Source organism: Colobus angolensis, unplaced genomic scaffold (assembly GCF_000951035.1).
Source record: "Colobus angolensis palliatus isolate OR3802 unplaced genomic scaffold, Cang.pa_1.0 Scaffold180, whole genome shotgun sequence".
Classification (NCBI taxonomy): Eukaryota; Metazoa; Chordata; class Mammalia; order Primates; family Cercopithecidae; genus Colobus; species Colobus angolensis.
The window spans coordinates 5,151,924-5,177,709 of NW_012114933.1; the positions used below are offsets into that span (position 1 = coordinate 5,151,924).

The 25,786-nt window shown below is 39.2% G+C and overlaps 2 protein-coding genes across 3 annotated transcripts in view; one reads left to right on the forward strand and one right to left on the reverse strand.

Annotated features, from left to right (window-relative positions):
* Window positions 1-8,005, forward strand: part of GZMA (granzyme A (granzyme 1, cytotoxic T-lymphocyte-associated serine esterase 3)) — a 27,068-nt gene extending 19,063 nt beyond the window's left edge. Inside the window, exons 1-5 of one of the 2 annotated variants that reach the window (XM_011939359.1) lie at window positions 754-880; window positions 3,580-3,724; window positions 5,537-5,678; window positions 5,868-6,137; window positions 7,774-8,005. In XM_011939359.1, coding sequence (XP_011794749.1) covers window positions 811-880; window positions 3,580-3,724; window positions 5,537-5,678; window positions 5,868-6,137; window positions 7,774-7,935 — 789 coding nt within the window. In that variant the 5' untranslated portion in view covers window positions 754-810 and the 3' untranslated portion in view covers window positions 7,936-8,005. Of the gene's footprint in view, window positions 1-753; window positions 881-3,579; window positions 3,725-5,536; window positions 5,679-5,867; window positions 6,138-7,773 lie in introns of those variants that run through there. The other variant, XM_011939360.1, reaches the window with a different exon arrangement.
* Window positions 8,006-11,754: 3,749 nt separating this feature from the next.
* CDC20B (cell division cycle 20B) overlaps window positions 11,755-25,786 on the reverse strand; it is a 50,939-nt gene continuing 36,907 nt past the window's right edge. Inside the window, exons 6-10 of the mRNA XM_011939377.1 lie at window positions 22,188-22,304; window positions 17,181-17,377; window positions 16,052-16,146; window positions 13,860-14,085; window positions 11,755-12,228 (exon numbers count right to left, since the gene is read on the reverse strand). Of these exons, the coding sequence (XP_011794767.1) occupies window positions 11,983-12,228; window positions 13,860-14,085; window positions 16,052-16,146; window positions 17,181-17,377; window positions 22,188-22,304 (881 nt within the window). The 3' untranslated portion in view covers window positions 11,755-11,982. The remainder of the gene's footprint in view (window positions 12,229-13,859; window positions 14,086-16,051; window positions 16,147-17,180; window positions 17,378-22,187; window positions 22,305-25,786) is intronic.

A 25,786-nucleotide genomic window follows, 5' to 3' on the forward strand; every position in this document is an offset into this window, starting at 1 on the left:
AGAAAGAAAGAAAGAAAGAAAGAAAGAAAGAAAGAAAGAAAGAAAGAAAGAAAGAAAGAAAGAAAGAAAGAAAGAAAGAAAGAAAGACAGGAAGGGAGGGTGGGAGGGAAACTCAGAGATACTTTCAGTATCTAAAGTTGTGAAACTAGACAATCAGGAACGCACAATCAGAGAGCTGGAAATGGCCAAGAGCCCCTACCCCCTCCAGCCCATGTCCCCACACCTGACACAGACCAGACAGGAGCACAATAAACACTCATCACAAAGTGGGGAAGGAAAATCCAGGCAGGAGCCTCTATGTAAACAAATCTCCCTCCTGTCTTCACCTTGCACTTGGTCTGCTAATTCTTATATAACCCAAGGAGACAGCTAGAAAGAAGTTTGATTGGTGACCAATTTTGAGGACTTTTATTAAAACTCTAATTTAAGTCTTCAAGAGTTTCCAGTCATGGATACTGTAGATAATATTGCAGATGATGAAAGCATCTTCAAAATCTTAACTGAGACACTTTACAGTCTTCCCTGGTGTACTCTGATGGCAACAAAGTCCCTTGCCCCCCTCCCACCATGTAGAATTCCAGCATCCCCCTCAGCAGTCCTACCAAAGGAAAACATGCCTGCTGACAGTGAGCCATCATCCACCATTCTCACTTATTTGGATTTGGTTTCCTAATGCTAAACTTTGAAATTTGAAAAAAAAAAAAAAGGAAAGAAAGGAAACCACATCCTTTTTACTCTCAGTATATAAATAGAGGCAGTTAAGAACTGAAAGCAGATTTTCAGGTTGATTGATGTGGGACAGCAGTCACAATGAGGAACTCCTACAGATTTCTGGCATCCTCTCTCTCAGTTGTCGTTTTTCTTGTGCTAATTCCTGAAGGTAAGACTTATTCTTCTCATTTCCATTATGACCACGAGGCAAAATGGAGCAGACTTTCAATGAACTTTTGGTAATATTACCTTCCTATACTGAAAGAAGATGTTTTCCCCCAATTCTTAAAATGTTTAGCCAGGCACAATGGCACATGCCTGTAGTCCCAGCTACTAGGAAGGCTGAGGTGGAAGGATCGCTTGAGCACAGGAGTTTGAGTCCAGGCAGGGCAATGTAGTGAGACCCTGTCTCTATTTTTTTTTAAATAGCATTCTTTCTTGGATTTTAAATATTTCTGTATTTTAGAAGAAAAAAACATCTTTTCTCCTCACAATTATTTTGCAAAAGATAGCAGAACCACCAATGCTTATTGCTGCCAATTTGTAACTTGAAAACTGCCAAAAAAGACAATGTAAAAATGAGTGAACAAAACTCTCGTGTTAGTACAACAAATAGTACCTTCCAGGAAAGGAATAGTGGCAACTTAGTCAACTCAGCCTTTCCTGCTGCAGAAAATGCATAGATCGTTTAAAGAAAACTAAGAAAAATCTGACCTAGACAGCAAAAGTGAATCAGGAATTATTAGAATTTTTATACTTATTTCTCTGGTCTAGAGACTCTTTGGCAATACATTAAGACATTGGGCCAGTTCCCTCATTAACCCTTTGGGAGTGCTATAATATTTTTTATTAAGCTAATTTTTTGTCTACCAAATGGTAATCAATATTTCTGCTTTTGCATGAGTTGCGCATGCATGGGTAAAAATGCTGTATAATTCATGGTATCACCACTGAAAGGGTGACAGCTCTTGGGGAGCTCCAGATTTCCCTTGAAGAACCTACTAGGAAGTGAGGACTACTCTCGAGCTGTAGCAATATGGAGCCAGCCATGGTTTTTACCATGATTCATCAGCGTTTGGAGGCAGGGACTTATGTAATAACTTGCCTTGCCAGGAATTCCCTAAGAACTCTGGTATATCATGCACCTACATATGAGAAGACTTTGGGAGGCTGAGGCAGGTGGTTCACAAGGTCAAGAGATCAAGAACATCTTGGCCAACACGGTGAAACCTTGTCTCCACTAAAAACACAAAAATTAGCTGGGCATGGTGGTGCGTGCCTGTAATCCCAGCTACTCGGGAGGCTGAGGCAGGAGAATCGCTTGAACCAGAGAGTCAGAGGTTGCAATGAGCTGAGATCGCACCACTGCACTACAGCCTGGTGACAGAGTAGGGCTCTGTACGCCCCCAAAAAAAAGATAGAGAAGAAATATAAAAATAACAAGACTGCAGGACATTTGGGACAAAGGTTGGCTATGTTATAAGCAGGGCGTAGTATGACTATATTCAGGCATGTTAAATTCTCCATAACAGAAAAAAACAGGGCAGATAAATCCAGCCATATCTTTTCTTCAAAGGAAACAACAAAAGCAAACTGCTGTGCTCCTCTTTGTTTCCTGTGTTCAGAGAGGGCAGTGTGGGCCCATATAAGGAACAGACACAGCAAAGCAAGGCACGGTTGAAATCTATCTGTACATGAATCATCCTAGGAAAATTGGGATTGGGTGAAGTTCTCTTGTTTCTGTAAGCTCCTTACCCTTTTATTTCTAGAGCCTAGAATTTCTTCCTCCCAGTTGCCTTTTTAAAAGCAGAGACCTCTGCTTTTTCAAATCACAATAGCCACATTTCATGTGGTCACTCTCCTCCTTGCTCTCACCCTCATAAAATCTTTGGAAAGACTTCTATAGCTGCCATTAACACTTGCCTGTGAATTTGGCAATGACTTAGTCCTAATTATGGAACAAGAGGCACTGTGCCCTATTCAAGAAACCATGAGTCTCAGCAAAAGTGTTTTGGGAGAATCCAAGAACATCTGGTGCAGGAGGTGGAGAGCTCAGAGTGTATCACTAAGACATAAGGTGCTCTATCTATCAGCATGTATGGTTGCCTTGTGTTTAGCTCTCACTGTTTCCTAACAATGGGTCTCTACTTCTACACTATCATCATCAAGGAAATGTCACTTAGGCAGAATTCTCGGCATATAGTATCTTCTCTCCTCTCTTCCATATCTCATTGGAAAATACCTTAGATTAAACCACATGGTTTGGTCTAGAGATGGAAAGGGAGGTGTAATCGATGTTATTTTCTTAACTTATGAGTGAGAACAGTGCAATTTAATAACCAAAACTCTCATAATGACCAAAGGACTGAGGGGTAGGGTCACAGCTAAATGATGCTAATATCGGTTCATAAGCTGTGTTTTTGCAATGGCTTGGGGTTAAAAGGGAAGTTATGAGGCTCCTAAAAGTCTTATCTATTTCCCCAAAATTAATACTTAGCCAAAAAGGGTGGAAGTACTTGAGGTTGTCACTACCACTGGCATCTCCTGCAGCAACTGTTGATGGTGAAGACCAAGGCAGAGCTTTCTGCCCTGGGGCCTGAGGTTGCTGGTTTGTGACATCTAGCCTAATGATCCTGGAACAGTCAATGGCCTGGCTTCTCTGTGTGGAAGAGCAGGACCCTAAAGTCCAACAGGAATAGGATTTGTATCAGATGTCTATGGGTGTACATAGAGTAAAAGCAGGGGGAAATGCTCTCATCCAGACTTCCTCTCTGAGTGCAAAAAGTATGGCTGGTCTTAGAAACATGACTTTGTGTAGAGCTCTTTGGGGGTGAACACCAATCTAATTTGTCTTTTTCCATTGAACAGATGTCTGTGAAGAAATTATTGGAGGAAATGAAGTAACTCCTCATTCAAGACCCTACATGGTCCTACTTAGTCTTGACAGAAAAGCCATCTGTGCTGGGGCTTTGATTGCAAAAGACTGGGTGTTGACTGCAGCTCACTGTAACTTGTAAGTGCCTGGGTTTTTAAAAAAATATTTGTAAAGATACTCTAATTTGGGGAAACATTAATAAAAAGAGCAGACCAGGCACAGTGGCTCACGCCTGTAATCCCAGCACTTTGGGAGGCCAAGGCAGGTAGATCACATGAGGTCAGGAGTTTGAGACTAGCCTGGCCAACATGGTGAAACCCCATCTCTACTAAAAATACAAAATTAGCCAGGCATGGTGGTGCATGTCTGTAATCCCAGCTACTTTGGAGGCTGAGGCAGGAGAATTGCTTGAACCTAGGAGGCGGAGGTTGCAGTGAGCCGAGATTGTGCCATTGCACTCCAGCCTGGGCAACAAGAGTGAGACTCCATCTCAAAATAAAATAAAATAAATAAAATAAAATAAAATAAATAGTAGATCCCACTAAAGCCATGGGAGGTTCACATATATCTTCGTGTCGCTTAAGTCTTTGGGCACTTGCTTAAGCCTAAAAGGAAGTTAAGCCCAGACTTGCCACAAAGAATCAGGCAATGAGGAAGCAGCATCCACAAGCTCTTTCTGTAGATCTCCACTGAGCCATTGGGTACAGGTGCTGCAGAGCTTTGCTTCTGTCATGACTGCATGCCCAGGTAGAATTAGCCTCAGCATGGAAGGGTGAAACTTTCAGTGCCCCCTCAGAGCCCTGAGTGCAACCATCAAGTACAGAAACTTTGTGTCCAATGCCTTCCTGTATGCCTCCGTGAATTCCTCTCACGTCTTTGGCCACCTCTTCACTCCTGTCGACCGTTGCATTCAAACCTCTTCCCAGGCCTGGTCTTTTCCTACTCTGTAAATCAAGCCTGTAAATCTAGGCCATTCAATATGATAGCCACTAGCTAGAGGTAGCTATGTAAATTTCAATCAATTAAAGTTAAATAAAATATTAAATTAGTTCCTCGATCGCACTAGCCACATTTCAAGTCCTCAGTAGCCACATGTGGCTAGTGCAGATTCATAGAACATTTCATCAAAAAATATGCTCTACTGGAAAGCACTGTTCTAAGGTCTTTTTCTTTTATTTTTTTATTATTTACTTTTTATTGACATATAATAGTTGCACATATGTTGGGGGTACATGTGATCGTTTAAGTGAGACTAATCTCAGCTGATGTAATGGAAAAGAGGCAGTGTGCATAATCTGGTTGGTGTAGTTTATACTAGGTTGTGAATGATGATAGCCTTAACCATCAGTTCATCAGAAAGCATTTGATTTTGATAACCAAAATGAATCTTTAAGAGAAAAAAAAGACTCCTGAACCCCTCCTTCAGACCACCATCCCTTCAACACACTCAATGCCATGCAAATAGGGTCCTCCATGGGGCAATCTGTTTCTGAAAGTTTTCCCATTTGAGTTTGTTGTTTTCTTGAAAAGACCCCTTCAGTGCATTACTTTACAACTATTGGCTGCTTTTTGCTTCTGTCCCTGGACTACTGAGATCTTTGCTTCCCATCACAGTTAATAAGTAATTCTCCATCACAGCTAAATAAGGCAGGGGTAGAGAGACAGACAAGCACAAGGCTTGGCTTTGCTGCCATGGAATTCTCTTGTTTTTCAATGAACCTAGTTTACCTTTTTATAAACAAGCTGGTGATGATGATGGCGATGAATTCATAAACATTCTTTTATTCATAAACATTATTTTATTCTTTAAAGCACACATTTTCTTTCTGAGCCACAAAGATGTCTCCCCACCTCCATACTTACAAGTGGGACAATGAAACTGATCAGCATATATGCTCAATTGCTAATACAAAGAAGAAATCCAGTAAATAATGTTGTATCTGTTCTCAGGAACAACAGGTCCCAGGTCACTCTTGGGGCTCACTCAATAACCAGGAAAGAGCAAGAAAAACAGATAATGCGTGTTAAGAAAGAGTTTCCCTATCCATGCTATGACCCAGCCACACACGAAGGTGATCTTAAACTTTTACAGGTACGTATCTTTGATTATCTTCTCAAAAGTCATAGAACCTTCTACAATCTGGCCACCAACATGAAAACATTTCCTTGGTGCCACTGTTGTAAAAACTTACATAAAGAGGATCCTGAAAATTTGGACTATAATTTAAGTTAAAATGTAAATATCTTATCCCATTAACACTTTATGTTTTTCTTCCAACAGCTGACGGAAAAAGCAAAAATTAACAAATATGTGACTATTCTTCATCTGCCCAAAAAGGGGGATGATGTGAAACCAGGAACCATGTGCCAAGTTGCAGGTTGGGGGAAGATTCACAATAGTGCATCTCAATCCGATACGCTGAGAGAAGTCAATATCACCATCATAGACAGAAAAATCTGCAATGATCCAAATCACTATAATTTTAACCCTGTAATTGGAATGAATATGGTTTGTGCCGGAAGACTCCGAGGTGGAAAAGACTTGTGCAATGTAAGTAAAATAAGATCCTACCTTTAGCTATTGAAGTCAGTCATGCAGACAGAGAAAATGTAACATCATGCTTTGTTTTGTCATGGCACTGGCTTCTACAGGATCCTAGAGTTTCTTGAAATAAGTTTAATAAAACCCCAGTCAAATACATGAATGTGCTCAGCTCAAGTGGGTCACTAATCAAAAATAAGAAGCTCACTGCTAGTGCATGGTGTGCATGCACTACATATTTTTGGCTTTTTACAAAAATTACTAAGAAGCAATGTTTGGTCTCATTTTTCATATTAACATATAGAGATCTAAACTTGAAGATATACAACACTTAGGAGAGCTGAAGTCAAGGTTCCTCAAGGCCATTCAGTATGCTTTCCCCATGTCAGTACATTCCCTCTCCTTCTCCACTACGTTCCTCTGCCATTTAACATCAGCATGTCTGAAATGTCTGTCAAGCCTGGCTGAATATTTCCAGCCAGACCCTATAGCTTCCCAGAGCTTAGTTTAATCTCCAGTAAACATGCTGTTCAATGTTCAAAGCATGACTCATACCAGAAAATGTGTAAGCTTCCATACTAGAACCCCCTGAGAAGGGGTGGGACAGGGCCATGCTTAAAGACGAGAATAGAAGAAACATTTTACAGATTTTTAAACTGAGTACTAGCTTGCATTTCTCATTTGTCCCAAAAACCTTACAGAGTCTTACCTGAAGAAGGGTATGCAGTATGCATAGTTTGGGAGTTACCAGAGATTGAGAAATCCAAAGGTCTTTGTCCTTCCCTAGATCTATGTCTTGCCTTCAGAACCAAAGCTAGTCAAATCCCAGGAAAAGAAAACATTTGTCTTTAGTACCTGTCCACTTTCTCTTCTCTGCCCTAGTTGCCCCATTCCCTCCCTTGTCCACCACGCTGGGCTCCCAGGAACCCAGAACCTTCATGCTTTTGGAACCCACATGCTTTTGGAACCCACACGCAGCATCCTAAGGCCACGGCAGCATACTAAGATGCTAGTTCCCATCCCACCAGCCACCCGCCACCACCGAAGCTTGGCAATCCTTCCCTGTTCTCTCAACACCCCGAAATTGGCTATTGATGAATTAAACCTAAAGGACTAATTCTGCAAATGCCATTACTGTAACAGGCAGGGGAACTATACCTGTCCAGAGAGGATCCCAGGTTCTAACATGGTTCTTTATTTCATATCTCTGTAAGGCCAACTTTTGCCTGAAAGGGACTGATTTGGTTTTGTTTCTTTTGGAAGGCAATTATCTGCTAGAAGAACCAGAAAACATAGTTTTTATTCTTTGCTTCAATGTACCATCTGCATTTGACTATTTTGCCCCTTGAGTTATTAAGCATTTTGAGAAAATGACAAATAAACAGGAGACTTTCCTTTCCAAAAGCAGAGCAACAGTCTCAAAATTAGCTGATAACATGTGCAAGTTTCATTTTGATTTTCACTGGCTCATAAATAAACCAAGTGAACCAATTCAAAAATACTAAAATATTTCCAAACATTTTAATTTTTAAGCACTATCTTCAATGAGGTCAAGGTTGGTCTTAATTCAATATTAAATGCTGCAGAATTTCTTCCATTTCACTAGCAGTAATGCCAAACACTGACCCCTCTTGTTTTCCTCCAGGGAGATTCTGGAAGCCCTTTGTTGTGCGACGGTGTTTTCCGAGGGGTCACTTCCTTTGGCCGTGAAAATAAATGTGGAGACCCTGGTGGACCTGGTGTCTATATTCTTCTCTCAAAGAAACACCTCAGCTGGATAATTATGACTATTAAGGGGGCAGTTTAAATAACTGTTTCATTTCATTTACTGTGGCTTCTTAATGTTTTCACAAATAAAATCAATTTGCATGACTGTACCTGTTTCTCTCTTGTGAACTTGGTGGGCAGATCCGCACCAGCAAAGTGAAGCAGAGTTATATGGCAGCCTTGTAGATAATGCAAGGGGGAGGGGTTATGTGATCAATGTCACCAGGGTCATTTATGCGTCAAGTGACATGGGAATGCTTCCTGAATTATTCATCTCTCTGTCTCAGTGAAATCCAGCAAGAATGACCCTAAGATCAGGTCTAACAACAAATGCAGTAAAGGGCTCCACAATTCCACAGGAAACAGAAACAGCCAGTCTGGAAGAGCCAGTCTGCAGCCAGTCTGGAAAAGGAATATAGGGCATTGTTCCACATTAACAACTGCTTTTCATGCTATACACAAGAATCTGAGTCTATGGGAGAAAAAGAAACAAGCAATGCCTTACAGTATTTTCCAAATTCTAGGGCATACAAATACAGTACTTGGGCAGCCAAGAAAATTATACAATAGAAAGTCAGCCTTCTTTCTCAGTGCCTTGCATTTAAGCCTTGGATTACCTAGATGATTTCTCAGTTCTCTTTGTTCTTGAGACTGGTTAGATCCAACCAACATGATGGTTACAGTGGCTGCCATCCCATAGTAGAGAATGAGTGTTGACTTGTGTCCAGAAAGTTTTCTTTGGAAAAAGCCCTCATAATATTTTTCAACATAGTGAATTTAGTAGGTAGTCATCAGCCTGTAGTCGCTTCAAGATGTTATTATGTGAACAGATTCTTTCAATTTCTATAGTCCCTTTAGTAATATAAATTTTATATATATTATATATTATGTAATACAAATTTCAATATATACATATATGTGTGTATATACATATGTATATACATATATACACATACAGACATATATATACATATACACACACATATACATGCATAATAGATATTCAAACCAATAATATACAGCAACACTAAGAGACAGGCTCTTAAAACAAAGGAAGGCGCAAAGAAAAAAACCAACAACAAAGGAAGGAGCATAGCTTAAAGACTGGCTAAAGTGATAGTACATTTCGTTTTCAACCATGGTCGTTCATTAGACTCACCAAGCTCTTTAAAACTACCAATGCCCAGGTCTCACCTCTAGACATTCTGATTTAATTGGTATTTGGTGGGACCCAGGATATAGTATTCTTTATGTGAGCTCCCCAGTGATTCTAATATGCAACCAGGGATGAACCTTTATACTAGAAAAGGAGGCCTGGTGCTACTATATAAAAGAGAGGCTCTGAGAGAGTAACTACGATGATATTTTAAATACTTGCTACAATTCCCTCATTGCTAGTTAGGACTTTAACTGCAAAAAGAGGATGGAATATTTCCTACTGTCAATATGTACTACAGATTTTGAACTCTGTTTAAAAAGTGGTTGTATGGAACCCTTGTTAATTGCTGGTAGAAGTATAAATTAGTACAACTTCATAGGAAAATTGGCAGTGTCTACTAAAACTCAACATATATATAAACCTATGACCTAGCAATTCCACTCCTGGGTAGATCCCAAACAGACATGAGTGCTTTTATCCACCAAAGATGTGTTCTGGAATGTACAAAGCAGCTTTATTCTTGGAAATCAAAACTAGAAATAACTCAAATATCCACACACAATAAAATGGATAAACAACTGTTATACAGTCATACAATAAAATATTACACAGCAATGAAAAAGAACAAACTTCAGTTTTATGCAACACAAATTTAATGTTGAGGAAAAGTGAGATAAAAAAGAATATACATGATGAGATTCCATTTATCTAAAAGTTGGTATAAGGAAAAACTAATCCATGGGGATAGCAGTCAGAAAAACGTGGAGCTGCTAATTAGGAGTGGACATGAGGGATCCCTTTAGGGTACTAGAGATGTTCATATCTTGATCTAGATGGTGGTTGCACAGTTGTTTATTCACAAATTTAAAACTCATCAAGCTATAAACTTAAGACTTATGTGCTTTACTATATGTGAATTATTACTCCATGAAAAATTTTTAATTTCAAAATTTAAAAATAAGTTGTAGCCCAGGCTTTTGTGTGCTATCTGAAAGCTTACCTTTTTCTTTATGAAAATCATATTCCAAACTTCCCAACAAAACTAATTGTAGTAACAGATATATTAATATTTTTCTTAAATGAGAGCCTATTGCTCACATGCCAGTATTGAGAGAAGTGGCCTTTGGTCATGACATAGTGTCGTGAGAGTATTAAAACAGAAGTATCCAGAACAGAATAGCAGGGGACACTGGAAACGGTCTAATCATTTTGCTCATTTTCTTCTAAACATTTTCTTACAGTTTATACCTGGCTTATTAGGAAGATCAAATTAAAACCATTAAAGAAGAAAACAGTCACATCTGTGGCTTTCAGTGGCCTAAAATTTTCTAAGGCAAGAATTACTAACATTACCAAACAGATTTAAGTTTTAAAAACAGGGAAAATAAATATATATATTGACAAATTAACACTAATTTAACAGAAGAGTCCTAAACTCCCCTGGTATATACTATTCTACTTTTGAATTCTCAAAGTTTTTGTTATGTTGTATCGATTTTGGGGGCAAAGGGAATGGGTATGTATTAGTAAAAACAAGTCATGTCAAAGCAAAAAAAAATAATAATCAGCCAATATTTGCTATCTGGCATATGCAGAACATACTAAGGAGCACAAAAAAATATAATGTATGCTCTCTCAAGCCTTCCATTTAAACTCCTCAGGATGTTAAAACCAAAATAACCAATGATTCAGACAGTAATAAGATTTTTTTAAACAGCTGTAATAGTATAGTAATACCAAGTAGATGATACAGGCTAATGCCAAGAACTCAAACCCAGGTAACATCATTTCAAAACACTTCCTGGAGAGGTTAGGACTTGTGTGGGTGTATAAAGGAAAAGGAGAGAGAAGCAAGAATTCAGGTTAGAAGAAAAGCTCCAACAAGGCAGGAAATCACAAGACTTAGCCAAAGTCTTAATATAGGAGATGAATGGGAATTAACATTCAAAAGACAGAACAGTGAACTGATCAGGGTTGAAGGAACCTTAGCAGTGATCAAATCCAAATTCCTATCCTTGCAGATGTTGCAACACATCCAAGGTTACAGGGTGTATTTATGGCAGAGCCAAGGCAAGAACAGTTCTAACTTCAAGTCCTGGGCTCAGGACTCCAGAGGCTGAGGTTAAAGGTGCTTGGTAATAGGGTGTCCTTGAGAGTTTACGAGCAGGGGACTGAGAGGATCAGCACGGGACTTTTAGATGTTTAACCTAGCAGTGGTGTGGAGTCCAGAGAAACAGTTATAAGGCAATTACAGCAGACTGGCTGTCAGGCACGCAGGATGTGACTAGGTGAAACAAAAGAAAAGAGAGCAAAGGGTGAACCAAGGAAGCACAGAGAACTAGGAGGTTCCCTGAGTAGGGGACCAGGATAAGGATGAGACCATCAGGAGGGGAAAGAGATTTCTATAGAACTGATTTTTAGAGAAAGTAATATGCATGCTTAACATACTGCCTAGCATATAGTGAGATTTTAATAAATGTTTTTCAAGTGAATGAGTCGTGTTTTCAACGTGTTGAGATTGAGCTAAAGACAGGAAAGAATCTCGAAAGGGAACTATCCTAAGGCAATCAGAAATATGAGGTTTGGAGCTAGAGAGAAAAGTCAGATGGGAAAGAAGTAGAAATCTTTGCTGTAGATGTTATTCTGAATAAAGTAGTGAAAATGAATCTCTAGAAAGGGGTAAGAAGGGGAGGAAGAAGAAGAGGGGGAGGAAGAGGGGCAGAAGGAGGAAAGCAGAGAAGGAAAGAAGTCGATCTCCGGGAAGCAGAGCAAATAAAGCAATCTGAGAAAGAACAGGAAAACAGGCATTCACATCAAGAAGAGTATTTCAACTTGTTTGATACTCATAAAAACTCCATGGAGAAGACATAGCCAACATCATCATCTTCACTTAGAAATAAGGAAACTGAAACCTAGAGGGGCTGGGTGCTAGTAGCAATTCCATACAGAGGCCGTCCCATCAGCTGCAGCAGAAAACACCCGGGTCTGGTCTGGACTCAAAGCCAGGTGCAGCACTCTGCCCCTGTGGCCTGGGGGTAAAGGGAAAGACAGTTCATACTCCTCCACGTTACATGGGCTGCTGCTCAGGACTATAGGCAATGTGAGGTGGGGCCATGAGTCCCATCCCAGGATAAAGGGCTTTCCCACACCCACCAGGTTCAGAGCTGCCACCAACTGAGCCATGCTGGGAGACAGCAGTCAGGGCTGACTGGGACAGTCTTCTCCCTCAGTGCTCTTGCCCCTGTATCAGTGTCCTGTGGCTGTCATAACAGATCACCACTCAGTGGGTGGCTTAAAACAACAGAAATTGATTCTCACAGTTCTGGAGATGAGAAGTCTGAAATCATGGAGTCACAGGGGCTGTGCTCCCTAGGGAGGCTCTTGAGGTGATTCTGTGCCTTGAAGCTATTGGCAATCATTGCTCTGTGGCCACATCACTCCAGACTTTGCCTCTGTGGCCACATCACCTCTTCTTCTGTGTGTCTGTTCTCCTCTGTGTGTCTCTCACAAGGATACTTGTCATTGGATTTAGGGCCACCTGGATAATCCAGGATGATTTTATGTCAAGATCCTTAATGACATCTCCAAATGCAGTATTTCTAAATAAGTCCCATTCTGAGGTTCCAGAGATTTAGCATGGATATCCTTTAGGAGACCATTTATCAGCCTACCACACCCTTCATGCCCTATACTATTGTTAGTTCTGTCTTCTCTAATCCAACCATTCCTACGAATGCCAGTGCTATGCTCCTGCCACATACCCCAGCCCTCCCCAAGAAGTATCCCACTGGGCCCCAGCTTTCAATAAACGAATCAGATAAACTGAAGCAGCAAGTTTACATTTATAAAGACAATGCAGGCCCCTTTTATAGGGGAGGGAAAAGATTTGGGGATACCAAATGTGTTGCCAAAGGTCACACAGCTAATTAATGGCAGAGCCAGAACTAGGATCCAATTCAACGCTCTGACTATTCAGACCACAAGCCAAACCCTGACCAAAGAATCTCTTTTTTTATGGAAGACCACTGTCTATTAATTAAAAAATGATAAAACCATATAAATGAAAAGCAACTTGATTTAGTTGTTTTAAAAGGATAAATATAGGAGATGGACCCAATGGCACACGCCTGCAGTCCCAGCTACTCAGGAGGGTCACTTGAAGCAAGGTGTTTGAGGCTACAGTGCACTATGATCAAGCCTGTGAATAGCCACTGCACTCCAGCCTGGGCAATATAGCAAGATCCAGCCTCTTAAAAAGAAGAGGATAAATATATAATAAAACATTACTCTAATGCTTTTATTTATTTCTTTATTTTGAGACTTAAAAATTGGAAAGGTACTTCTAGAATTTGTTAGAAAAATGGCATTTGGATTGGATGCAAAGGCATTCTTGAAGTTTTTCTCACATATCAATGACAATCTTAATTTACCAGATAGTGGGAAATGTCTTCTTTATCTCAGACAAAGGTCCTTTTTAGGGTTTATTTTCCCAGGTTCTAAGAATACAGACACTGAAAGCTTTTTCAGCCGTATGTACCCAGGACTCCACAGTTACATGAAAAAATAGATTTACTTTTTTGCTTAAGTGTAAGTTTGACTTTGGTTTCAGTCACCTACAACTAAAAAATCTGACCAGTGGGAAGCATAAAAAGGTTGTCTTTCAGGAGAGTAATGACAAACTCCAAAGCAAATTCTAGAGAAAGAAAAATCTCAAAATATTGGCTTAATGATTTTCTTTTTATATGTGAAGGATACCCAGTGGCCTCTGAGTAACAGGAAACCTAGAAAGCTACTGAGTTTCTTACCTTGACTGCTGTAGACTGGGGTATGACTTTCAGCGGTTGGCCCTGTGCACTGGCACCTGGGTCGTGGGGCCATATTGTCAGCAGTCCATCACTGCAGCCGCTGGAAAGCAGCCTGCCATCCGGTGACCACTTCAGAGCACACACAGCTTGCTTGTGGCGAAGTGTTCCAACATGATGCTGGGCTACCCGAACATCATGATGATAAACACGCCCCAGTCTTGACCCACTGTGAGTTTACATAACAAAAAAATTAAGCCCTGTTGCTACATAAACATTTGAAAACATGGAGGAAAGCATAGTTCAAAGTAAAACTTCTGAAAGACCCCCAGGACAGATTCAAAACACAGGTGGAGATTCCTTGGGTTAATAAGGATGGAGTGTTCTGCCTGGAGGATTCTTTTCACAAGTGAAATTGATTTGTCTGGCAGAGTTTGAAGTCTAGATTTAAAAGTATCCTTTGATAGATGTTTCTAATGACTTTAATCTGATGTAGGCAGCCATGGAAAATTAAGCTGAGATTACCAGATTTTCTCAAATAGTAGTTTATATACTGGACCTAGGAAATATTAATACTTTTCTGCAACTTTGAATATTTCAGAGTATCTCAATGAAACGGTTTCAGTACATATTTATAGTAAAATGTTAAACATAGAAAAAGGAAATAATTTTCTAACAGTAGATTCCTATTAACCTATAGATCCACTCTTAGTTTTGCTAAAGGCACTAATATGTAAAAGAAGTTTAAAATCAATTGAATGTCACGGCAAACTGCAATATGATTCCTAATCAGTGGATAATGTCTCTATTCATGCTCACTGATGTGAAACTAAACAACTAAACTAAAGATCACATCACTTTTTCAAAGATAATGAACTCTTTCTAGATTAATTTAATTTTCTCTAAGAAGTAAATGATGTTCCACAATTATTTCAGACATTTCTCAAAGTCCAGTGTCACATTGTTTAAAACTATGCAATGCTGAACAGCATTCTGATAAACAATATGGGCTCTGGAGCCAGACCAGCTGGGTTATCCCAATTCTGTCGCTTACTAACCACGTGACTTCAGGCTAGTGCCTTAGTTTACTCATTTGCAAAAACAAAATTGAGGATAAGAGACCACCTTATCATGTTACTGCAGTGATTAAAATGAAATTACACACATAAAAAGTACAGCACAGTGCCTGGCACAGAGTAGTCTGAAAACGTTAGCTGCTATTATTATAAGAAAGGATCTGTTCATTTTCCTCGTGGCTAATGAAACTAAACTTTAACAATGCAGATTAGAAAAGGAGTTTGAGTACATAGGAAGGAGTTTGAGTACATACAAAGGAGACTGCAATAACTAAGTTGTTTTAAGTATGGCCAAAATCACAAGATATTCAAATCTCAAGTTTACATCAAATTATTTATATACATTTTAAAAGTCTTTGGGATTTATCTAACTTAAGTCTACCTTAATCTTAAGAACTACAATATGAAAATGAAAGGCTATGATTAAAAGCAGTATATATTTAGACCAGTTATGTAGGCTCATAGGAACAAGTCACTTAATTTTTCCGGTTAAAAAAGAAGCAGTTAAACTAAATCATTAGTTCTCAAAGGGATATATCATCAGTGTCACTTGGGAAATGAGAAATGCCAATTATCAGCCCCTCAAGACCTAATGAATCTGAAGACCCCAAGTGAAGCCAGCAATCTGCGTTTTGAGGAGCCCTCCAGGTGATTGTGATGCATGTTCAAGTTTGAGAACTACTGAACAGGATAATCTACGAGGTTCCTTCCACCATAATTTCTGTGGGTCTGTGAATTGGAAATGTGCCCCAGAGAGCTCAACGTATTCCATAGTATAGATACTGATAGCAATAAATACTTGATTTCAGCACAATATCCCTTTAGTACCTATTACTTAGCACAGAGAAACCTTTTGCTTGAAGGGAGTTTCACATTTTATCTGAACAATTTAGTGAATCCCATGCAGAAGGCACACATGGTACATGTGGGCACCAAGACACTTCTATCGCCAGCAGATCTGAATACCTGAGAGGGTGGGATCATACCTGATATTAAGTCCAATGGCCTATTTTGTTTTATTTTTGATCAGTTTAGGTTTTGAATATTATAATTGTTTACTCAGGCCCCATAATCAATTGTTAATACAAACACAATTGTCTCCAACAAGACACTTCTTACCTGCTGAGGATAAAGTGATTCCAGCTCAGAGCCCCAACTACTGACAAATGACCAAGCATATTTCTCAGTCGCTTTTTAGTTACCACATCCCATAACTGAAAAAATGAACAAGGAGAGTTATGTAGCATTGGAGTTTTCACAGCCCACTGTCTTCTCAAAGGCCTGAGAGCCAATTACTGTTGATATTGTTAGTTTTTGTACTGAGTGTAAAACCCAGCACCTCTAGCCAGCAGTTCTCAATTCTGACTGCATATTAGAATCCGCTAGGGAGTCTGTACCACTATGGATGCAGATTTAGTTGGTGGAGTAGAACCTGGGGATACGGCAATTGTTTTAAAGCTCCCCAGGTGAATTCAATGTGCAGCCAAGGGTTGAGAATCATTACCACATTTCTAGCTCCTTCTGAATTGTGAGAATTACAAATCTGGAAATCTACCTACAGTTACCAACAAATGTATTAATAAGATGTGGGTACCCGGATACTTCCTAGAATCAGAAATTCCACTTATTGCTAAGAGACTCCTTTCCTGCCAGCTACAGATAATATTCTGATCACCATGGGGGATGACAACTTTGGTGTAAGAAGAAATTATGACATAGACTTCACAGCATTCATTATCATTGCAGAGATGAGAAAGCAGTGAGAGAGCCAACTGTGGCCCTCCTAAATCATTTGCACATGAGTGATACTGTTTATTCTGTTAGTAATAAAAAATAATAATAATGATACATGAGAAATTAGATAGACTGATGGAAGCTCAATAAATCCCCATTTCAAAGAGCCTATCAGAAAAAAAAATTCACTCATTTTCTATAACTGTACTCCTAATCATGGCTTCAGGTGAAAAGGAGAACTGAAAGTATCTTCCTCTCTCCAAAGCTCCAAAACTGGAAATTCTACAAGCCCAACTTTAGTTTCAGAGAAGATATATTTTTAAACATGACAGAAAGATTGTGGTGGAAACTAACCAGAGTACCCTTAAGTCTTCATTAAAAACCATTCAGTAAAAAAAAAAAAAGTAGAATGTCATCTCCTAGTTTCTCTACTTTACATTAACTTATTATTAAAAGTCAATTATAGTGTAGTAATACACAGAGAACATGATGAGAAAAAAAAACTGGCCAGTACTTGCACTTCTCCCTCGCTGGTGCCAACTGCCAGACAAGTTCCCTCTTTCATCCAGGACACAGAAGAGATATAGTTACAAGTGAGACTTAAGTCTATGGTTTCAATCCCATTGCGGTTCTCGCCATTCCACATGTATACAGCAGAGCCCAGGGCTATGGCAACAAGATTCTGAAAACTCCAGTCTAGGATATTCAGATCTGTAAGAAAAGCACTTCAAATTAGGGTAATTATACAGCCAAATGAAAACATGTTCAAATAAACAACTTTACTTATAGGTAGGGGGAAAGGACTAATACCATTCCATGGTTAGTTGGAAAACAGAAACATGGAACTAAGAAAATCCTTAAAAGTTCAAAAATGAAAACTGGAATAGAATCTGGTGTCAACACTTACAGTCTAATAAGCAATAATGCTTATTATTTACACTGAAATATACTTATTTAGAGGCATTTAAAGAATTTGGCAGATTCATCTACCATTATTAGTACATGTAGACTTAACAGATCACTAAAAATTAAAAGCATATAATGCTTATGGAGACACCCTTGGACCTAGGATATCTATAAGGGAGATGCCACCATCATTTCTAACCAAAAAACCACCCAGCTAGAAGAGGCGGTGGTTCACATATGATACCTACATGTTCTCAACAGTATTCTATAGCTTACACTAATAAGAAACCTTTGACTGCTAAGAGAAAACATATTTGTATGACAATTTATTAAAATATACCCTATCTTATTTCTTATCAGTCAGAAACTCCTGACTGACACGTAACAGTATAAAACTAAGTAGCACACCAGTTTCCCTACAGTAGTTTAAACCTCTACAAGACATTCCCTCCCTGTGATAAATATAAACTCTGAATGAAGTCTAAAAAACAAACACCTGGAGACCCTGGAAAGTAAGAAAAAGCAGTAAACTAAGTAAGGGAGTCAAACTTTGGAGAAGCAACCTGGCTGGGGGTGAGTTTCCCACTTTTCTTCTTTCACACATTTGCCCCAAGGACAGGCCCCAGTCATAGAGTGCCAGCAAAGACTCTGATAAAAAGGACACCATCTTTCTGGTCAGAGAAACCATGGAAATAGAGCCTGAGGCATATAACTGATACCAGTATGAGGGGAAAGTCCTAGACATGAGAAAGTCAAAAGAAAGAGATCCTCTGAGTGTGAGTATATTAATTCACACACATCTCAGCCTTACCCCTAAATCATTTACATGCAGAAGAGACTCAAATTAGCTTAGCAAAGGCTTTAAGAAATGAACTGAGATTTGAAACATCCATACAAGTCTCAGTCTAGGCTCTGATCCACATGTACGAGATACAGACCCAAACCAGCATGGTCAAAGTTAAAGAAACTGATCTAAGATTTGAAACACCACCCACAAATGGCAAGACAAAACTTAAAATATGAACCTAACTAGAACAAAAACATCAACCAGAGGAAAACATCAACATTCTCCACAGGATCCAGTGACAATAACATAACATCTACGACATCCAGACAAAATTCAAAACTACTGGATAAATGTAAAGGCAAAACATAACCAATAGATGAAAACTCCAAGATGACCTAGGTATAGAAATTATCAAACAAAGACTTTAAAGCAGCCATTATATTCTCCATGAAGTGAAGAAAACCACACATGAATGCAAAGTCATATGAAGTTTTATATGAAGCTTTAGCAGATAAACAGAAAACCCAAAAGTATTTTCTAAGTAAAGAAAATAGAAATCATAAAACAAAGCTCTAAAACGGAAATCAAATATACAAAAACCATAAAATATAAACTTTAAAATGGAAAAATATAATATCTGAAAAATTCCTTGGATACACTGAATAGCAGGATAGAGGTGATAGAGGAAACAGTAAACTTGAATATAGATAACAGAAAGTATTCAACCTAAAGAATGTGGAGAAAAAATTTGTTAAAGAATGAAGCCTCAGGGAATTGTAGAATAACATCCAAAAATCTAACATGTGTAAGTAGAGTCAGGTCTTAGAAGCAGGATAACAAGATTTCAGATGACCATGGGGTTCTCACCAGACACCATGGAGGCCACAGTCAATGGAACAACATCTTTTAAATGCTGGGGGTAGGGGTGGTGATGAATCTTTCAACTCAGAATTCTGTATCCAGCAAAAATCTCATAAACTGGAAGATGGAAAATCTAACAGAAGTCTGTGCCAACAGACCTAATCTGCAAGAACTGATAAAGGAAGCTCTTCAGGCTAAAGAGACATTATATGAAAGAGAAACTTGGATCTTCAGAAATGAAGGAGAACACTGAAATAGGTAAATATTTGGGTAAACATAGGAGCCATTTTTTCCTCTTAAGCTATTTAAATTTTTTTTTCAATTTTAAAATGCTTACAATTGGACGGTTTTCAGTGTATGTAAACACAAAATGCATGACAGGCCAGACACAGTGGCTCACACCTGTAATCCCAGCACTTTGAGAGGCCAAGGTGGGAGGATCACTTGAGCCCAAGGAGTTCAAGACCAGCCTGGGCAACAAAGTAAGACCCCATCTCTACAAAAAATCAAAAAATTACCTGGACAAGGTGGTATGTGCCTGTGGTCCCAGCTACTTGGGAGGCTAAGGCAGGAGGATCACTTGAGCCCAGGAGGTAGAGGCTACAGTAAGCCTCTACAGTCTCCAGCCTGAGCCACTGCACTCCAGCTTGGGTGACAGAGTGAGATCCTCCCTCAAAAAACAATAACAAACAAACAAACACACATGACAACTACAGTAACCTAAAAAGCAGTGGGGAGTTTGAGAGACCTACATGATTGCAAGATGTTTATATATTGTGTGAAGTGTACAATAGTAACTCTATGTAGACTAAGAAAGTTTAAATCACATTGTAATCCCTAGAACAATGACGACAAAATACAATACAAAGAGATAGAGCCAAAAAGCTAAGATCAATTAAAATAGAACCAAAGTAAAAAAAAGAAAAGATGTCCAAGGAATAGGCCTTGGGTACTCCAACATTTAGAGGTCAGGAAAATGGAAGAGAAACACAAATCAGCAAAAAAGGATGAGAACGAGTGAACAAAAAGACACTCTTGGACAAAACCCAAAAGAGTGGGATATCAAGAAGGAGGGATTGATCGGCTGTCTCAAATATAGTTGTTAGGGTTCAGTATGAAGTCTAAGAAGTAACTGTTGGATTTAACAACGAGGAGTTCTTTGGTAATGTTTGGAAGAGTAGTTTCAATTGAATGATGAGACTTAAAACTTGACTAGAGTGGATTTGAGACAATATGGGGAGAGAAATAGAAAATTATAAGTATAAAGATATTTTGAAAGTTTTACTGTCAAAGGGAGGAAAGAAAGAGGGCTGTGCAGCTGGACATGGTGGCTCACGTCTGTAATCCCAGCACTTTGGGAGGCCAAGGCAGGCGGATCACTTGAGGTCAGGAGTTCGAGACCAGCCTAGCCAATATGGTGAAACCCCGTCTCTCCTAAAAATACAAAAATTAGCCGGGCATGGTGGCAAATGCCTGTAGCTACACGCCCAGCTACTCAAGAGGCTGAGGCATGAGAATTGCTTAAACCCAGGAGGTGGAGGCTGCAGTGAGCCGCTGCAGTGAGCCACTGCACTCCAGCCTGGGTGACACAGCAAGACTCTGTTTCAAAAAAAACGGAAAAGAAAGAAAGAAAAAGGGCTGTAGGGCTTACAGGAAAAATGGGAACAAAAGTTGTTTCTTTTTAATATGAGTGTAACAGTTTTTTAACATTTTTTTGAAAATGCATCCTTCTTAGTTGGTCATGACAATAAATTCTTTTGGAGAAGGAGCTGAAAGAATAGGAAGATACAGAACTGTTCCCTTTAGGGATTTTGCTTTTTCCAACTCATGCCTCTTTGTAGATATTCCACGGAGCCCAGGCCCCTTCCCTCTGCTCCTCTCTCCCTCACCTAGGGAGCTTACACTGGCTCCTGGCTTCAATCATAATCATCTGACCTACAGGCTAGTCCATCCTCTTTCAACTACCAGCATTCGTTTCAAATAATCTGCCAAGCTTCTTCTATGTCTCATTGTCTCCTTTAATATAATATTCAAGCATAGTCTTTCCTCTCCAAATCATCTCCTCTGCCAATCTGTCTTCTCAGTGACACCACCCTTCTCCTGCTTCAAAAACTTGGAATAATCATGAATTCATTTCTCATCCCATTTCTTTTCTTCATGAAGGAAAAATAAGCCTTCACTCTTTGGCAGCTCTTTCCTACTAAGTGCATTCTGCATACACTGCCATGAATTTTCCTTTGATGTTTCTCTTAATCAACAACTCCCAAAACAAATCTAAATTTCTAAATTTTTCTCCATAATCTGTACCCACCTATTCACCAGTCCCCAATGTATCTTCTTCATTGCCATTAAATATCATTAATTACCAACATTCGGCCTTCTTCATGCTGTTAACAATACCAAAAATGGTCCTTCTCCTCTATACTTTTCCAAGTTCTAACAATCTTTCAAGATCCAGCTTAAGTATAAATATCTCCACAACGTCTTTCTAGACAACACCGAAGCTCACTAAGCTCTTTCTAGTCTTTATAACTCCTCATATCCCATGATTTATTATTTATAATCTACCTTGGCATATGGTATCAGTTCCGTGTCAGTTAGTCCCGTCCTCCAAACTAGATTACAAGCTGGGCATATAACAAATAGACCCAATGCAGTTGTTTGACTGATTCAATTTACCCATATTTAAAATACATGCATAAGAATACACCATCATTAGTACAATTCTTTCTAATACAGTAACACAAAATGTATATTTCCCACACCATGCCAACATTAACAATACCCATCCCCGAATATGAAAGTTGCACCAGGAAAAGTCAAGTATATTAGCCATATTTGGATGTTACACTATTTGGATACGAGGCATAAAGGCCATCTGGTTTAATCAAATTTCAAGTTTATACCAAGCACAGGATGCATTTTGTCATTTCAAGTTTTCAATTCCCAATCTAAATGATAACTTACAGTAGTCATTTCGAAGACCAGTAAGATGAATCTTCACCTCTGGTTGGAGTATGGAATCATTCATATCACTGGACCTTTTAAGGTGGAAGGATTCATCTTTGACTCCATCTTTGCAGCCTACAAGAAACAAACACTTCTACACAGCTCTGTGATCCTAAAAATATAATATTTGTTATTGTGGGTGTTAAGAAATAACACAAAGTGGAAAAGCTTAATTAAGTGGAAAATAAGTAGTCATTATGATAAAACTACAGTACAAAGAGCCAGGGAAGGAAGGAAATGAAGAGTGCTTCAGTATTAATTTAAACAAGAATATTAAAATTTTTTTCAACAACACTTTCTAATAAAAAGCACATGCATACAGACCTGAATGAAGAAGACAGATCTTGTGGGGAGTACACAGAGATACTACATCATGCTTTGAATATTTCTTCTGTTATTTGGGATATTAAAACCAAAGTGAATTTTGCTTTTCCACATCAAGACTTACCTGGTACACCTATGCCCTACTCTGAGACTTCATCAATAAATATTTATTGATTCATTGATTTTAGCTCTTTCTCTCAATATTTCAGTATCAGAGCACACAGACTTACTACTTTTGGTTAATTTTACCCATGACTATCTAAGGTCAGTATTCTATCTTTTGTTCAGTTCTCATCAAAAGACCATACTAAGTTCAAACCACAGGCCACTGTCTTTTCATCTTCAACCACTCAGCTTGTGATCAAACTAAGAATTATAAAATCAAAAGAAACCAAGACCACCTAGGTGACTTGTGGTGTCTATGACCAGATGGCTTCTGATAAAAGCATGAGAACTTCACAATGCTACACCAAGAAACCAAATTGTTACTCATAAATTCCTGCTTCCGTGTTAGCTATGAAAACCTGTAGTTGAGGGCAGAACTGCAAGATTACTAAAAATACTTAGGCTTGCTGATAAAGTATCACCAATGTTAAAAAAAAAAAATCAATACCCAAAGAATGAACAAAAAAACTCCTGGGGCTGGGCACGGTGGCTCACGCCTGCAATCCCAGCACTTTAGGAGCTGAGGCAGGCAGATTGCCTGAGCCCAGGAGTTTGAGACCTACCTGGGCAACATGGCGAAACCCAGTCTCTACAAAAATTATAGAAATTAGCCGGGCTTGCTGGCCCATGCCTGTAGTCCCAGCTACTTGGGAGACTTAGGTGGGAGGATCGCTTGAGCCAGGAGGCCAATACTACCATGGCTGCACCACTGCACATTGGCCTGGGTGACAGAGTGAGGCTCTGTCTCTAAAAAAAATAAAAAATAAGACATGAAGAAACCTTAAATGCACATTACTAAGTGAAAGAAGACAATCTGAAAAAACTATATATTGTATGATTCCAACTATATGACATTCTGGAAAATGAAAAACCATAGATACAGCAAAAAGCTTTCTATGGGAAGGGGCAAGACAGATGAATAGACAAATTAGTGAGCATTTTTAGGAAAATGAAACTATTCTGTATATTATAACAGTGATACACGTCATTATACATCAGTCAAGCCCATAGAATACATAACATCAAGAATTAACTCTAATGTAAACTATGGACTTTGGGTGACAATGATGTGTCAATGTAGGTTCATTGATTGTAATAAATGTACCACTCTGGTGGGAGATGTTGATGATGGGGGAGGCTGTGCATGTGTAACAAGAGATATAAGGGAACCTGCACCTTCTGCCTAATTTTACTGTGAACCTAAAACAAATCTAAATAATACAGTTTGTGTGTATGTGTGTGTGTGTGTGTATATATATATATATAGAGAGAGAGAGAGAGAGAGAGAGAGAGACTCCTAAAATATCAGAATAATATAGGTACATTATCTCTGGCTTCATAGAACATATATTTTTTATTCTAAATCAAATATTCATCACCTTACAAAAACAAAAACTTATTGCTGTTTAGGACAAAAGAAGATGAGAGAGCTGAGGAAAGACATGTCCCCACACATTTTATTTTGCTTTTAAGAAAATATCATTCTAAGGAAAAGACAAGGTGCACACTCTCATCCCAACCATACTTTCCCAAACCCCCAAAAGAACATTTAGAAGGCCTGAAATTTTGTGCCTATTTTTATGCATCTAACTCAATTTTTTCCCCTTTTTACTGCTGAGAAACAGACACTTGAAGAATAAATATGCACAAAGTTCTAGACAGAAGCTTGTCCAATCTGCAGCCTGCAAGGCACATGCAGCCCAGGAGGGCTTTGAATGCAGCCCAACACAAATTTATAAACTTTTTTAAAACATTTTGAGATTTTTTTGTGATTTTTTTTTTTATTTTTTTAGCTCACCAGCTATCTTTACTGTTAGTGTATTTTATGTGTGGCCCAAGACAATCCTTCTTCTTCTAATGTGGCCCAGGGAAGCCAAAAGACTGGACAACCCTGTATTTAGAAGTTGAAAGTGTGTATTTATGTGTTATCCACATAATTTTTAAAAGAAAATTTCCAAAAAAAAAAATTTTTTTTTTGAGACGGAGTCTCACTCTATCACCCAGGCTGGAGTACAGTGGCGCGATCTCGGCTCACTGCAACCTCCGCCTCCCAGGTTCAAGCAATTCTCCTGCCTCAGCCTCCCGAGTAGCTGGGACTACAGGCACCCAGCACCACGCCCGGCTAATTTTTGTGTGTATTTTTAGTAGAGGCAGGGGTTTCACTATGTTGGCCAGGCTGGTCTCAAACTCCTGACCTTGTGATCCACCCACCTTGGCCTCCCAAAGTGCTGGGATTATAGGTATGAGCCACCGCGCCCAGCCCCAAAACATATTTTTAATAAAAAATTGGGACAGGCCAGGTGCAGTGGTTCACACCTATAATCCCAGCACTTTGGGAGGCCAAGGATGGGCAGATCACTTGTGGCTGGAGTTCAAGATCAGCCTGGGCAACATGGTGAAACCCTCTCTCTACTAAAAGTACAAAAATTAGCCAGATGTGGTAGCACAGGCCTGTAATCCCCAGTATTCGGGAGGCTGAGGCAGGAGAATTGCTTCAATCCAGGAGGTGGAGGTTGCCATGAGCCAAGATCACACTACTGTACTCCAGCCTGGGCGATAGAGAAAGACTTCATCTAAAAAAAAAAAAAAAAAAAAATAGGACAAGCCATAAAAACAGATGTCTACTTTAGCATTGAGGATTTCTGTCTCCTTGTTCACATTTATATTTGAGACCTTGCCAAAGCACCCCATGGATATGCTTACCAGAACTTATTCCAGAGGGAAATGTAGCAGGCAAGTTTCCTCAGCATTTATGAAATGAACCACACTAGTTCTCTCAAGAGGGTTCTCACACAGAATTCTGGCTCCCGAACAATTATTTTCCAACCATGACAGTAATCTCATGAATAACACAAAAACTTCCATGATGGCAACAGAAAGTAGGAATGAAAACACATGGGGCTCAGGGTCAAAAGACTTTGGGAGGCCAAGCACAGTGGCTCATGCCTATAATCTCAGCACTTTGGAAGGCTGAGGCGGGTGGAGCATTTGAGGTCAGGAGTTGGAGACCAGTCTGGCCAACATGGTGAAACCCCTTCTCTACTAAAAACACAAAAATTAGCTGGGCA